This window comes from Macaca nemestrina, chromosome 17 (genome assembly GCF_043159975.1).
Source record: "Macaca nemestrina isolate mMacNem1 chromosome 17, mMacNem.hap1, whole genome shotgun sequence".
NCBI classification, from domain to species: domain Eukaryota; kingdom Metazoa; phylum Chordata; class Mammalia; order Primates; family Cercopithecidae; genus Macaca; species Macaca nemestrina.
The window spans coordinates 51,553,003-51,569,376 of record NC_092141.1 but is presented as its reverse complement, the minus strand read 5'-3'; the positions used below and the strand labels follow the sequence as shown (position 1 = coordinate 51,569,376).

General features: G+C 48.8%; 1 protein-coding gene across 11 annotated transcripts in view; it reads left to right on the top strand.

Annotated features, from left to right (window-relative positions):
• LOC105476798 (musashi RNA binding protein 2) overlaps positions 1 to 16,374 on the top strand; it is a 432,533-nt gene that overhangs the window by 360,579 nt on the left and 55,580 nt on the right. For all 11 annotated transcript variants that reach the window (XR_984257.3, XR_984258.3, XM_011733001.3 and 8 more), the window contains exons 9-10: positions 1,573 to 1,687; positions 12,801 to 12,875. Coding sequence is in view for 9 of the 11 variants with exons in the window: in XM_011733001.3 (XP_011731303.1) it covers positions 1,573 to 1,687; positions 12,801 to 12,875 (190 nt within the window). In the remaining 2 variants the exon portion in view is untranslated. The remainder of the gene's footprint in view (positions 1 to 1,572; positions 1,688 to 12,800; positions 12,876 to 16,374) is intronic.

Here is a 16,374-nt window from a genome sequence, read left to right as displayed (position 1 = left end):
CCGGCCTAGAGGTGTCTATTTAAACAATGTATATTGCACACAGTTTAACTTTTTCTTGATATCTCAGGCACACCGTGAACAATAGTAATTTTCTGTGTTACAGTGATACCTCAGCAGCTGTTGAACTATGTAGAGCTTTTGCTCCTATACCATATGGCCCAGACTGCTCTTTAAATAAGATGCCTGATTCTTGTCTTTTCTCCATCACTATCAGGCTGTCATGCTGTTCCTTTTGGCTGTTAAAAGCATCCGTGCTTTACCCTGCAACATCCCATCTTCATCAGCAGTGGGATTGATTAGTGGCTAACAATGCTTCTTAAATTTCTCTGTAAACATAAAGCAAATAAGTGCTAATAAGCACAGGCCTAAGGTGCTCTGATAAAACAGTGAAGGAACTTCCAAGGGCCACAGTTTTACTTACTCCCTGAGGTTTGTATTTGGCATAGTTAAGGTTATTAAATAAGTGACCTCTGGGTATACAAGCAGATGAGCATGAAGAAATTTTAGAGTCGGAAGAGAAACAGAAAGGGGAGATTAGCAACCACTTGAAAATGTAGCTGCAAATGAGAAACTAGTAATCCAGATGAACAGAATCAGTATTTAATCTTATTACTTCCCTCAGGAGTGTGGTAGTGGTGTAGGTTTTGTGGAAATGTGGCATTGCTGACCTAGAAATTCTAAAGATCTGGTTTGTAGGCCTGAACCTGTTGGGGAGGGCTTTCAGCATGTTACACAATAATTTTTATTTTTAAGACAGGGTCTCGCCGTGTCACCCAGGCTGGAGTGCAGTGGCATGATCATGGCTCACTGCATCCTTGTCCTCCCAGACCCAGGTGATCCCCCTACCTCAGCCTCCTAGGTAGCTGGGACTACAGGTGTGTGCTACCACACCTGCCTAGTTTTTTGTACTTTTTTTTAGTACAGATGGGGTTTCACCATGTTGCCCAGGCTGATCTCAAACTCCTGGGCTCAAGCTGATTCACCTGCCTCCACCTCCCAAAGTGCTGGGATTACAGACATGATCCCCCATACCCGGCCAACACAAAACTTCTGATGCTCTGTTTTCTCATCTGCGAACTGGGGCTAAGGCTAAGTGGTCTGTCTGTTTAATAAGAGTTTGAATCAGATGGCCTGGCATGAAGAATCACTGGCCTGAGGGAATGTCAGGGACATTTGTAAACGTGTAAAGGCTGAAAATCCTGAGGGGTTATTATTATTGCTATTGTTATTATTCACAGACACATCCAACAGCCGTTGTCTGCCTCCTTATCTGTCATGCTTTCTGCACGAGCGTCAACCTGAGCTTCAATCTGTGTGTGTATCTTCGGCTTACGTCCTCGCCACCCCTCCAGAACCCAATTTCATCCTTGTAGGTTTTTCCGAAGTAGGATTTGCACAAGTGGCGTGTTTTCTTAAGTATTTATTTTGCAGGCCATTTACTCGGCACGGCTGTTTTTACAGTGGGTAAGGAGCAAGGCTAAAAATAACTTAGCTCGTAACCAGATCAGTTCTGCATTTGACATTTACGTGGAATTCATTTGCATCTCATTTGTTCGCCTTTCTGTTTAACAGGTAGAATGTAAGAAAGCTCAGCCGAAAGAAGTCATGTTCCCACCTGGGACAAGAGGCCGGGCCCGGGGACTGCCTTACACCATGGACGCGTTCATGCTGGGCATGGGGATGCTGGGTGAGTCTAGACAGGACCGCAGGTCACCGTGGACTGGGAGGGCTATGGAGGCCTCTACTCCCAATTGGGTCACCTACCAGTGGGGCAAACTGCTTCACCTTTCTGAGCCTCAGTTTCCTTGTGTATAGATGAGGATGATAATTCCCCATTCCAAGACAGTTGTGATGATTGAGTGTGTGTGTAGGTATGTGTGCGTGCGTGCGTGTGTGTGTGGGTGTGTGTGTGTGTTTGTATTTATAATTTTGCCCCATGCCTGGCTTATAGGATATGTTAGACTATTTTCTCTCTTTTCCATCTCCTTCCTCAAAAGAAGGAAAAGTCCCCCTCTGTCTGCCTCAGCCCTCTCATCTGAGTGGGAGTTCTTAAGATGTAAGGACTCCTGGCTGACTTAACTTGTGTGGGCTGAGGCTACATTTTCTAAAACTTGGGAGAGGAGGGAAGTGGTAAGGGTGGGCGATAATCCTGTCTATTTAAATGATTAACATTTTTCTCTTGGGATATCAAAATTTGCATTTAAATGGATGTTTTAAATAGCCTGTTTTACTCTTTATTTGCCAAAAAAAAAAAAATGATGAAAGACAAAGTGTGTTTGTTCTGACTAAAAATGATTTCTCCTGGCTTTTGGAGAAATTGAGTTGCATATTATGCCCCTTTCCTTAAAGGTATCTCTGTCCGTCCTGCGTAGATAATTGAAAATCTTACCGCTTAAATGGCATGAAAGATGGAGAAAGCAGTGGAGATGCGTAATGGTGTAGGTCGCAACAATAATTAGAAATTTAAAGGCGAGAGAACGGTATTTTAGTGCAAGTTATTGTGTGTCAGGAAAATACTAATTAAATGGGATAAATGGTAGTTAATGGTAAAATTCCATTCAGGCACATGAGCTGTCTAGTGTTAATGGGTTTTCATTTGGTTTGGCTAAGAGTCCCACTTCTATATTGTTTGATAAGCCCTTTCTACATTTTCAGATTTGCTGCTGTTTAAATCACTTCTGGCTTAATTTTAAATTTATAAAACTTTTTGTGGTCTGACAAAGAATTGTATCTACTTGTCTGAGGAAATAACAAGGGCAGGTAAAACTGTTTTGAAGAACTTTATGAAACAGAAAAAGATGCCAGGAGAATATTAAAAATGGCCATGACGTTAATTCTCCTCAAATGAATTTTTTAGGCTTAACAGAGTTTCAAAGATAAATCCTATTGTAATTTTTTAAAATTGGCCAGATGTTTCTAAAACTTACCTCTGGAAGAAGAAACAAGTGAGAATAGATGAGAAAATGTTTTTAAAAAGAGGAATGAGAAAAGACCAACAGTGAGAGCGTAACACAAAGCTACAGTAACTAAAACAGTATGGTACATGGGAATGCACCAGTTGATAGAAAAAAGTAAAAAGTCTAAACTAAATATATCTATATTTAAGAGTGTGTTTTTAAAAATCAGTGATAATTATTTCCTGGTTGACTACAAGATAATTACTTAGCTCCTCCTTTAAAAAATTAATTCTTAATAGGTCTTTATGTTTTATATCAAAAGAAACTCCAAGCTGGTATTTTTAAATGGTGAAATCAAACCTGAAAGAAGGAGAGTTGAGCTGAGTACAGTGGTGCTTGCCTGCAATCGGGAGGCTGAAGCACGAGGATCGCTTGAGGCCAGGAGTTTATGAGCCAGCCTGTGAAACATAGTGAGACAGCCTCTACAAAAAATAATAAACATCAGGCTGGGCACAGTGGCTCACACCTGTAATCCCAGCACTTTGGGAGGCCGAGGCAGGTGGATCACCTGAGGTCAGGAATTCAAGACCAGCGCGGGCAACATGGTGAAACCCCATCTCTACTAAAAATACAAAAATCAGCTGGGCACTGCAGCACGTGCCCGTAATCCCAGCTACTCGGGAGGCTAAAGCAGGAGAATTGCTTGAACCCAGGAGGCAGAGGTTGCAGTGAGCCAAGATTGCGCCACTGCACTCCAGCCTAGGTGACAGAGTGAGATTCCATCTCAAAATAATAATAATAATAATAAGCATTAGTGGGTTGTGGTGGCGTGCACGTGTGGCCCCAGCTACTCAGGAGGCTGATGCAGGAGGAAAGCTTGAGCCCAGGAACTCTGGGCTGTGCAGATTCGGTGTCCCCACTAAATTTAGCATCAGGATGGTGACCTCCTGGTAGTGGAGGAACATAAGGTTGTCTAAGGAGGAGTGAACAGAACCAGGTTGGAAATGAAGCATCTCAAAACTCTGTGATGATCAGAGTGGGATCGTGCTTGTGAGAACCTACTGCACCACAGCCGAGACAGCACAGAGCATAGAAAGATCTGTTTCTGAAAAAATATAAAATAAGAAAGAGTTGGGGGCCAGGCACGGTGGCCCATGCCCATAATTCTACCACTTTGGGAAGCCGAGGATTGCCTGAGCCCAGGAGTTCGAGACCAACCTGAGCAACATGGTGAGACCCTGTCTCTCTCCCTCTCTCTCTCTCTCTCTTTTTTTCTTTTGAGATGGAGTCTCTCGCTCTGTCTCCAGGCTGGAGTGCCATGGCACGATCTCAGCTCACTGCAACCTCCACTTCCCAGGTTCAAGCAATTCTCCTGCCTCAGCCTCCTGAGTAGCTGGGATTACAGGTGCGCGCCACCACACCCAGTTAATTTTTGTATTTTTAGCCAGAGACGGGGTTTCACCATTTTGGCCAGGATGTTCTCGATCTCTTGACCTTGTGATCCGCCCACCTCGGCCTCCCAAAGTGCTGGGATTACAGGCTTGAGCCACTGCGCCCGGCGACCCCATCTCTTTAAAAAAAAAAAAAAAAAAAAAGCAAAATAAAAATTAAATAAGAAAGAGTTGAGCCTATTACCACCTACTAGGTTTTAGAGTCTTGAATTTAAAATGAGCATAATAGCCCTACAGCATAAAATAGAAGACCTTTAGGATCCAAATCTTCAGGAAATTTCCCACCTTTCTGAGTCTAACTTGGTTAGATGCTGGGAAGAGGGAACTGGTTTTCATCTGGGAGAAGCAGAGGTGTGAAGCGGAGCCAGCTCAGCTCCTGTCAGTTGACAAAGAACAAAGAGTGCTCAGCCTCCCAGACTTCAAGCAAAGGCTCAGGCCCACATCTCCATAATCACCCAAGCTTGGATCCCTGCACAGAAGGGCACCTAATGTTTCATCATGGGAACCCAGGTGAGGAGGCAGGGCAGGAGGCGTGGGTCAAGAACACCTACTGCATGACCAGCCCTGAGCTAGCCTTGGGACATGGTGCTTCACAAGCAGATGTGGTTCCTGCCCTCAGCGAGCTTGTGGTCTATACAGAGAGCCCAATGTGTAACAGTGCATTGCACAGATGCCTAATGATCATCATAGAGTCTGGGGGTGGTTGAAGAGCACGTCATGAGGAGTGGAAGCCAGTCTTAGGAATCAGGGAAGTGGCATTTCAGCAGAAATGAGAAGGATGAGTAAGCCAGGGGCCTTCCATTTGGAAGAAACAGCCTTGGAACACGAGGACCCTACTGTGGGAGCTTGAGAGCCAACCGGCCTGGCCATGTGTGTGTGGGAAGAGGGGGAGAGACAGGCCAAGGGGCTCCAGGGTTGGCTTTGCCTGTAGCTTGTGGGCAGACCCGAGTGGCCCCTTCCTGAGCGCACCTACTGGGGTGGTAGGAGACAGCACTGGTCCCTGTGCTTGTCTGGACAGCATCTGAACAGCGCCTGCTCGCTGGGGGACGGATATGTGATGGCTGCCAGGAGCTTGCTCATCTGCCCAGCTCTTCCCTCATCTACTCACAGTTCAAGTTATGACTTCCCCAAGCCACAGTAAAGAAGGAGCTGTTAGGTGAAGATACTGTTGCAGTTCAGAGCCTATTGTTTTTGAGTTACAATCTTCCCAGCCCCACCCTGCTGCTGAAGGCCTTTGCCTTTTGCCTGCTGTAGCTGTGGTTGTGCCTAACCCCAGACCCTATCCAGCCCAACCCCAGGTCACAGAGGCACTAGTCCTCTTCTAACGAAGCAGAGAACCCTTTGGATGAAATGGATGGGGTCAGCCGTAGCCAGAGCAGGGCTCCACCAAGGGAGGCCGTGTGGTCCAGAGGCAAGAGCTTGGAACTTTGGAATCAGCAGACCTGGACTCTTCACTCTATCTGCTGTGTGATTTGGAGCAAGTGGCTTAGCTTCTCTGTTCTTCATTTATCCTACCCATGGGGTAATAATCTTACTTCATGGGGTTGTTGGAGGATAAATGAAACTGTATCTTGCCTGGTAAATGCTGTAGTCTAATCTGAGATGCCATAGCTAGTAAGATATATGTTCATTTACTCTTCAGAAAGAAAAAATATGCTATTAATTAAACTACATAATGCTTTCTTATCACATTGGCTGCAAGATAGATCCCACTTTCACAGAAGTTGAAGTGTGGAAAAGATGTGTGTCTTCAAATCAACAAGGTGTCATAGTATGTACTCAAGCTGGGAGTTGTTATTAACAAGGCACTAGGAAGCCCTACCACTTGGACTTCCTTACCACCCATGGCTGAGCACCTAGCTAGACCCACGGATGTGACCTGTGCTGTGGCAACTGCAGCCTCTTTCTCCTTGTGGACTCCCAGCCCAAGGAGTTTGGATTATTCTTGAGTAACCACCTTCTGACAAAGATCTATGTGCTGGATTCCAGGTCTCATCAGCCCTGGGCCCTCCTGAATTTCCCAGTGACTGTGGTGAGGCCATCCATATGCACTGAGCAGGGCCTCCTAAAAGGTCCCAAAATATGTCCCCCAGCCAGGAACCAGCTCAGCCAGAGGTCCAGGCAGAAGGGATGAATCAGATACAGGCCTCCCCAGCCAGCACAGAGCCTCCTCCTGAGCCCTCTGTAATGCACCCACTGGGAACTCCCTGGGCTGCCCTCTGTTTTGCCCATTGGTACAGCTTGGCACTCTGGGTCCATGAACTCTCTGAGTGAGGAGACTGCCGTTTGCCGTGCTGTGATGGAAGCCCTTGACTCTGTGATCAAAGACTGTTTCTCTTTCTTCTTGCTTCTTCCCTCGAAAGTGGTAGCATGGCACCAGACAGAGTCGAATCTTTTGGTAGGATGACCTGATGTGACCCCATCACTCACATGGGTCACCATCTCCACCGTGCGCTATGCCTGCGCATTCGTCCTGGAAGCACTACCCATCCTCACCAACAGCAGTTTGGCTGATGAACTTGACTCATGCAGAAAAACATTTTCATTTTCTTAAAGTTAACTAACCAATGCAATTAGATGAGGTTTCCATGATTTAAACCTTTATCATTGAAAGAGTGGAAAAATAAATGGCACTTCTAGGGATTTTTTAGAAACGAGACTATAAACCGTTAAAACATTAAAATTCATTCATTCAACAAATATTTGTTAAATGAGTACCTACTAAGTGCCAGGCACCGTTCTAGATGCTGAAAATGCAGCAGAAAACTAAGTCTCTGATTTCAGGGAGCTGACATTCTAGTGAGGAGTCTGAGACAACCAGCACAGTGGTCTGTAAATGACTTGGACTCTGTGGAACTAATTTTTAAATATCCTTTAAGATTTTCTCCATACTCTGGGTGGTCTCATCAGAGGGAGACTGATAAGCGTATAGTTGCACAGTTATTCTATCTTGATCTCTGTTGATATGGCTACAGACATCCTTGGGGAAAACCTACACCTGTTTTGGTTTTAGCTTTTACAGCATTTGACAGAATCACAGAATAATTGACCTGATGGGAATTCCTTAAAAGGAATGTAGAAGAGAAGAGGAGGCGTTATCCTTAGGTCAGGTCTCCCACCTTTGAGCCGGACAAAAGCAGAGTCACCTAAGATTCTTAGAAAAGGTCTTTTGCAGGCTGGCGCAGTGGCTCATGCCTATAATCCCAGGAGGCCAAGGCACCTGAGTTCAGGAGTTCGAGACCAGCCTGGCCAACATAGTGAAACCTCATCTCTACTAAAAGTACAAAAATTAGCCGGGCGTGGTGGCGCATGCCTGTAGTCCCAGCTACTCGGGAGGCTGAGGCGGAAGAATCGCTTGAACCCGGAGGCAGAGGTTGCAGTGAGCCAAGATCATGCCACTGTACTCCAGCCTGGGTGACAGTGCAAGATTCCATCTCAAAAACAAACAAAAAAACAGAAAAGGTCTTTTGCAGCCCCTCAGACTTTGTGGCACAGTCTTGCAGCACCAAGAGGTGCCCACAGTTACCCAGCTCAATGTGATAGAATCTCTTTCATTTTTCTTAATGAAGGTGAACCTAATAAAAGCAAACACATGATGATTGTTGATATATTTGATTTCTCTGAGCCTTCTCTGCCCTCAGCCACATAATCCCACTGCCTTTAACTTTCTTGGCCTCATCGGGCACATGCTGTTTATTTAACAAGCTGATACGAGTGTTAGAGAAATAGCACATTGCTGAGCCCTTAAAGAAAAGCTTCACCCTGTCAGCTCAGAAACAGAGAGATGCTGATGATCAGCTAAAGCACATTAGCCAAAAGCATTCTTAGGTGCAGTCATACTGAGAAGCGCCCCGTGAAGTCCTGACTCAGTGTTCCCTGACATTAAGCCCCTCTGAAATGCGGGCAAAAAATGAATAAAGTATCGTTGAGAACAGGGACTAGGAAGCTGTGATCTGCTGGCATTCACTAACAGATCAAAAGATTGGAGGTTGGCTGCAACTTAAAACCACACATCTAGACTCAATTTCGACTGGGATCTGGCTTTCCCAAAAATATCTGTTGAGGTTATTCTCAAGGAAGTGTTCCTTTGTTTAGCCGCTTCCTGAGGGACAGAGGAAACTCAGAATTCAGCTCTTCATTGTTCTTGTAGAGCCGTGCAGCCCAATAGAACTTCCTGCAAGGGAGGGAGGGTCCTGTCTGCACTGGCCAATATCACTGCCCGCCTGTGCACGGTAGCTGCTGAGCCCTTGAGTTGCGGCTTTTGCGACTGAGGAGTTGAAGCTTTCATTTTAGATAATTTTAATTAAATTTAAATTGGACAGCGCAGGTCTGGAGGAGCCCCTGCAACTCAGAGTGATTCTAGGGGCAAAGCATCTTTGTAGACTTTAGCCTTCACATCCTTGCCTAGGAAGGACTCTTGGCACTTGGTGTTTAGTCTGTTTGCAGACCTCATGGAGCCAATGTGGTGCCCCAGGCAGTGCTCTAAACATCGCAGCAGATCTGTCACACTCTGGCAGTTCCCTGGATAAACAGCCCTGTCTCTTGTCTCTTTCAAGTCTGGGGCCTGGTGGGAGCCGTTTTCCATGACTCTGAGTAGCTGAGTAACAGAGCCCAGGAGAGGATGAGTCATGGACCTGTCTAGAAGGGAAACATCTCTAGGGTTGCAGCAAAGATCTAGAACCAGAACCACAGTTTTGAGAACTTTGTCAGCATCCCCAAAATGGGGACTCAAAATGAGCTCACTGGCAAATCCAAATTCTATTGTTGATTTCTGTATTTTGCTTCTACAATGGAAAGCCGATATGCGAGAGAGGTGGTCACCCCGGCAGAAGCCTTGATTTTTTTTTTACTTTAGTGACAAGAGATAATTACTGTGGGATTGATCAGGCGTCCAGAGTATTGGAGCAAATAAATTGTGCAGTGGCCAGTGCGGGAGGGGCCTGGCTGCTAATGGAAGTGGTGGCTGGGTCATCCCGCTGTAATGTGGCTTGATGGAGCGTCTGCACGGGTCTGCTGTAATGTGCTATTGATATGCAGCCAGCCAATTTCCCCCGTGTGGCTGGGGCTGTGAACCATTCGAGCAGAGCTGGGCTGCACAGCAGTAAATGAAGAGGAAAATTGAAGTAATGTCGTATTATAAATTTATGATTTCATCTGCCTGACCTAGAGGATGTTCGGTGATGGGGGGTGGAGATAAGATCCCCCACTCTGGCAGATGCCGAATTCTCATCTTTGTGGTTTGGAAGACTGTAGTATTGATGTGTCCAGGAAGAGTGGGGTGAGACCCAAAGTTGGGGTAAACCTGACCATGCTTTTCTTCTTTCTTGTTGGAGCCTTGTGGGAAAGCCAGGAAGAAAGCAGGTGTCATGGCATTGTATTGGTCGCCTAAGTGCAGGGAGAAACTGGCTGTTCTGCCACTTCCCACCCTCCTGAGGGAAGGTGACACATGGGCCTATGCTTTTGCTGTCAGATTAACACTAAAATATTTAAGACCCCCAGCTCTGAAGTTAGAAGCAAAGGAGCCATTTTTCATCAGAAAAGCCCCTAGGCAGCCATGACTTGGCTGTTTGCATATAATCCGTTTATCAATATTGTTGAAATCATGGTATAAGAAATCTAGTATGAGATCTGATTTGCTAGCAGGTGATTAATTTGGAGGAGAACTGAGCTGCCCAGCCATGAAATAAATACGAAGGAAGGCGCCAGTATGCATGTGTCCATTTAAGGCATCTGAGCCCTGGCCTTTGCCGTTCTTCCTTCCTTCTTTCCCCATCGGGTTCCTGAGCTCAGCACCCCACCGGGCCCCTGCTCGTTAGCTAGCAGTCAGTGCAGAGCTGCTGGGTCCTTCTGCCTCGCTTGGGCAGGCTTCTGCCAGTGAGTCACCAAGCGCTGGGAAATAAGCGCATGGGGAGGAGCAGGCGGCAAGAGCCTGTGGAGGCAGAGACAGTTCCATTGGCCAGTGAGTGAGCTGTGACTGCAAATTTGGGAAGGTTCTGGGGGAAGCAAGAGAAAGGAGCCACAGCTGATCTCACTTGAGAATTTGGGCACATCACTGTTGCAAGACTTTCTACAGGTAACAAGACTTAAGCTCCAAGAGAAAAAGGAAGACTCCTATGTTAAGTCGTGTTGCTGTCACAGATTACCATAGACTGGGTGGCTTATGAACAGCAAACGTTTATTTCTCACAGTTCTGGAGGCTGGGAAGTAACGATCAAGGCGCTGGCTGATTCCATGTATGGTGAGGGCCCGCTTCCTCATATATGGCCCCTTCTAACCATGTCCTCACGTGTTGGAAGGGGTGAGGGTCTCTCTGTGGCATCTTTGTTAAGGGCACATTCATGAGGGCTCCACCTCATGGCCTCATCACACCCCAAAGGCCCCACCTCCTAAGGCCTTAACCTTGGGGGTTAAGATTTCAACAAAGAAATTGGGGGAAAACACAAACATCAAATCATAACAACCCCCAAGGGCATGGTTGTGGGCCAGACGCAGGACTAGAACCCAGGTCTCCTGACTTCAGACCCGCGAGTTTCTGCCCTAGGTCTGGTGGCAGATCCACAGATCCTAGGGCAGAGGCTACAACACCAACATCCACCAGGAAGTGAGGGATGGTGGAGCCCATCTCCGAGGCACAAAAGTTCTGAGTAGGCAGCAGGATGACAAGCAGACTGTGACTCCTGTTGCCGAGTGCAGGCAAAGTGGAATTTAGTAAGTGATCCTTTTCCGTTAGCCCTCACTTGCAGGGTCACAAAGTGGTCAGTGTGATGTGTGAGAAGCCACTGAGCAGGTAAGACCCTAGAGCTGTGTGTAGGGATGTTTTTAAAGGGGGTGTGTAGAAGGGCAGAGACAGCCGTGGAAAGTGTCACTGCTGCCCTCAATTGCCGGAGAGCCTGGAGGCTGCCGTAAGTCTAGCCATCAAAGTCATTGTTTGCCAGTGTTTTGATCACAAACAACAGAAACAACCCTGGCTGCTGTAAGCAGCAAGGAGATTATTAGAAGGAGCTTGGGCAGTGCTGGAGAATTGACAGATGGCTGGAGAACAGGACTCAAAACAGGCAGGAACCGGGGGAGCTGGGTGGTCAGAGCCCCAGCCGTAGCCAACGGGACAACTCAGGAATGACCTGGTCAGGGGGCCACTGTTGCCAACACTGGATGCCAGATTCTGCTGCTGACACCAGAATAAATTCAGAGCCAGTCCCTCCTCCTCTGCCCTACCAGCTCCAGAGGCAGATCCCAAGGAGGGCTTCCATCTGTCGAGCCCAGGTTCACGGGCCTGCCTCTCAGCCTCCAACCCCAGGAAGAGCGGGAGGGAGGCCTTCTCAGCTTCTGTGATGGGGGTGGGCCTCTCTCCAAGACTCACACACAGGGAGAGGCTCAGGGGCTGGGCAGCCAAAAAACGACCACAGGCATTCACCTCCAAGGTCAAAGCGAAAGTCTTGTTCTCAGTGGTTGGGTGGCCGTGGTGGCATCTTAAAAGCATGAATGCGCCGAGGTTACACATATACTGAGTGGAGGGAGGTAGAGTGAGCCTGGCCCATGTGGCCTTCATTTAGCCTGAATCAGGCAGGGACGTGAAGAACGAAGTGGCCTGAGCGGCCACAATGAGCTAAATGACACCTCACATCACTGGGGGTTAGTGACAGATCTGAGATGGTCACACCGGCTCCTGGACTTGCCAGCTGAGTTTCTTGTGTGCCCAGTGGCCAGCCCAGTGGCAGTTTCTGCAAGCGTCTTTCAGTGAACCACTCACCCCCTAGCTTGTCTGCTGAGACAGGGGTCTAGAAATAATACGCTTGCTGTGAAATGCCCATCCAGTCACACCGCACGGGGCTCCTGAGTTTGGGCTACACTTTGTGGTTTGCATCTTAACACACCCAGCCCCTCACCGTTCTCCAAAGATCCTGGCACCTCCGTGGAGTGTCAAAACTGCAATGTGGGCCGTGGCTCATCAGGCCCAGCGTTTTCCAGAGGCCCAGGGTGAGCCCTGAGTTTGGCTGCTAAACTGTGACTCCTGAGTTCCCATGTTCTGTCTGGTGCTGGCTCTGTTGTCCACTGCCTTGGGAGGAGGCATCACAAGGACTTTAATCTCCTACTGTCAATAGCTTTAAGGTAAAGTACATGCAGGGTAAGCTCTCCAAATGTCAGAGCCAGGCGCAGGCCTTGTGTTTGGTGCTGATGCATGGCATTTACTCTGAAGGTTCAGGAAAGTACGTGGGCTTTGCAAGGTCTGGCTGCCCAAATACGGGTTAATTAGCAACAGCTGACAGCAGCGCCTCCGGCCATGGGAGAGAGGTGACCCAGGCCCTTGATAAAAAAACCCCTCATGGGAGACAAATTATTCTGTGAAGGAAAATAACTCAGGCTGTTCCTCATTGCCACCCTCCGTGAGATTTTACCCCAGACCCGAGGCGGCTATACTAACAGGACTCTGATCTTTCTCTTTGTGTTCAAGGATACCCCAACTTCGTGGCGACCTATGGCCGCGGCTACCCCGGATTTGCTCCTAGCTATGGCTATCAGTTCCCAGGTGAGTGGCTTGGGCTCCCAGGGCTTTGGAAGCACAAGAGGTGGGCTGCATTTGCGGGGAGGTGAGAGGACCCCTAAAAGAATGCATTTCATACATGCATCCACTTGAAAATGACCTATACGTGATAAATTTCAAACCCATTGAAGTTCAAGGCCAGGATGCAGCTCAGAGTTTCTGATTAACTCAAGTATCACTCACTGGTGCTGGGTATTTGAGGATGGCAGCTTTTAAAGGGAAAGCAGGAGAACTAAGGCAAGAGGACTCTGTCTGTGCTCACCTCCTTTTTCTGAAGCCTCTTCCAGGTTTTTTCTCACTGGGGACTGAACTCTAGGCCCGGGGCTTTCTTTCACCCTCTACCACCCTTGCCGGCCTCCCTCGCCTGCCCAATGTTTGATGTCTCCCCACCCTTCCTTCCTTTCCTCCACTTCTCCTCCCGCTCGGTCCTGACTGCTGTGGCTTCGGCGCCCTTCTGGGCTGTGTTGATGTCGAGCTGCTGGGGGTTGGGCTGCCATCCATCTGGGTGGGCTGTTTAGATTCTCCTTTCCCTCTGCGTGGGTATCAAGACTTGAGGCAGAGCCCGTGGTGATACCCGCCACATGCCGGGGCTGCTCCAGCTCCAGCTCCAGGTAGCTGGCAGGCCTGGGAGCTCACCTGGACGAAGCAGTGAGGAGACACATGGTCTTGTAGGGATGGGGGAGGGACAATGAAGGAAGCCATGTTTTACAGGGTGTGCTTTTCCCCAGCCTTTCTCAAATCTGGAGCACAGATAAGAATATATTGGAGTGTGGCTGGGCACGGTGGCTCATGCCTGTAATCCCAGCACTTTGGGAGGCTGAGGTGGGTGGATCACGAGGTCAGGAAATGGAGACCATCCTGGCTAACATGTTAAAATCCCATCTCTACTAAATATACAAAAAATAAATTGGCTGGGCATGATGGCAGGCGCCTGTAGTCCCAGCTATTTGGGAGGCTAAGGCAGGAGAATGGCATGAACCTGGAAGATGGAGCTTGCAGTGAGCAGAGATCACGCCATTGCACTCCAGCCTGGGTGACAGAGCGAGACTCTGTCTCAAAAAAAAAAAAAAAAAAGAATATATTGGGGTGTTTGGGGGTGTCCATGTGCAAAGGACAGATTCCAGAGGAGGTGTTAGGGACAGTCTTGTCCCCTGTGGGTTCTCTGCTGAGGGAGGAGGCTCCATGGGGAGCTGAGCTGCAGACGGAGTTTCACCCCTGCCTTGTAGCCATGCCTAGACCTGGAGGTCTGGGAGTGTCAGGGTCTGAGATTAATTAGGAAGCAAAGGGAGTGAAGATGTGTCGCTGGAAGATGGCGCCCTGACACTGATGACAGGAGGGCAGGGTGAGGACTTGGCCTGGTCTTTGCCTCAGAGCAAGCATTGCGGCGGGAAAGGTGCAGGCGGGCAGGTCAGGAGGCATTTGGGAGCACCTAGAGCCGTGCTCTATGGCAGACAGATCCCTCAACCAGCAGTGGAAGCCCCAAGCTCTTGTCCTGGCTCCGACACCACCTGGCCAAGTGGCCGTGGGCAGGTCACTCAGCTTCTCGGGCCTTACTTCTCTCTTTTGGAAAAGGGGGTCTGTGAGGAATGGTCTTTGGGGTCTGTGCCCCGCTCTGATTGTGTGGGTCAGAGGGTGCAGGGAAGGCAGCCACAGAAGCAGAAGTTCAAGATGGAGGAGTTTGAGTGCAGGGGGCTCCCCCACCAGTATCCCCTGGGGCTGGGGCGGTTCCCCCATCTAGGAGGGGCCTCAGCAAGGCTCCTCGGCCTGCACTGAGGAAGCCCTCCCCAAAGATGCCCCCCAGCAGCAGGCTGCTTCAGGATGGCCACAGGTTCCCAGACCTGAAGGAAGGAAGGGCACAGGCAAGAAGGACCACCACAAGAGAGGCCAGCACTCAACCAGTCACTGTCATTAGACTTTCCCGTTTCCAGGCAGATACCCCCACCAGGCACAGGCACAGAGGTAGAAACTCCTTCTGAAGGGGTCACAGTATGCAAGGGGCAGGACCTGCATTTGGACCAGGCAGTCTGGGCCTTAACTGCCACCTTCCGCTATCTCCCTAGCGTCCATTTGTCTGGTACAATAACACTAGCCACAAGTAGCTACTAAAACTTAGGTTTAAATTAAAGTTGGCAACACCTGTAATCCCAGCACTTTGGGAGGCCGAGGTAGGAGGATCACTTGAGGTCAGGAGTTCGAGACCCACCTGGCCAACATGGCGAAACCCCATCTCTACTAAAAATATAAAAACGAGCCAGGCGTGGTGCCAGGCATCTATAATCCCAGCTACTCAGGAGGCTGAGGCAAGAGAATCACTTGAACCCAGGAGGTAGAGGTTGCAGTGAGCCAAGATTGTACCACTATCCTCCAACCTAGATGACAGAGTGAGACTCTGTCTCAAAAATAATAATAGAAGAAGAAGAAGTAAAAGGAAAATTTCAGTTCCTTTAAAAACACTGGCCGCATTTCAGTGACTCAGTAGCCCTGTATGGCAAGTGGCTATTGCCAGCACAGAATGTAGAACGGTCACCGCGGAAATTTCTTATGGGCCGGTACTGTTCCAGTGCTTAAAGAAAAAGGGCTGTTATTGGGGGATGCATGGTCCACGCACTTAAACATGCACACCACTCCTCCCTGGAGAGACCCGTGGGGTCAGCACCCCTGTGCTTCATTCTCTGCCTGTCCTGCTCAGCCCAGAAGCTGGTGGCAGGTTCAAGGGGAGCTTTTCCTCTCACTTCCTCCCCTGGCTTCCCCTCCAGGGGATGACAGGCACAAAGGCTCACACATCTCGGGCCTCCAAGTGCAGCACTGATCTGTGCACTCAGCCTGCACAACCTGCTCCCCTCCTTAATCAGGCTACCATTGCCCCGAGTGTGATGCTAGTCCCAGGAGGTTAGAATTGAGGGATCTTAACATGGAATAATTGGGGGAGGGCATCAATGTGGATCCCATGCTAAGGCACCTGTCTCATCAGAGGGCCTGCCCCAGGGCCCCCATGAGTTGGCTCAGAGTACAACTCTGCCTCCATGGCCTGCATCCCTGGGCCTGCCCCAGGCAGACGGATGCAGCAGTGACCAAATTGAGGCTGGGCAGAGTGAGATAGGGTCCCCTGGGTGCCAGCCCTTCACCAAAGCCAAGGCTTTGGGAATTGGGAGGGTTGAGCTGGGGAAAGGAGGATAGAGTGGGGTTGGAGTGTTTATGCTCAGGACCCATCTGTCATGGCCACAGCCCCTGCAGCTTAATACAATCAGCTGGGTTTGAATGGGACAGAAATCAGGCATTACAGTGTACAGACAGCAGCTTCCTGACCTTTGGGAGTTAGCTGCCCTGTTCTCTCTCAACCATCAAACTTTTGTTTTTCCATCCTTCCCACCTTCCCACTCATTATGGAAGCCTCTTGGTTCTTTTAACTAATGGCCAGAAAGGGGCCACCAGTGGCCACAAGAGTAAGGCTGCCTGCTCTCAGAAAGGGTAAGAGTGGAGAGGC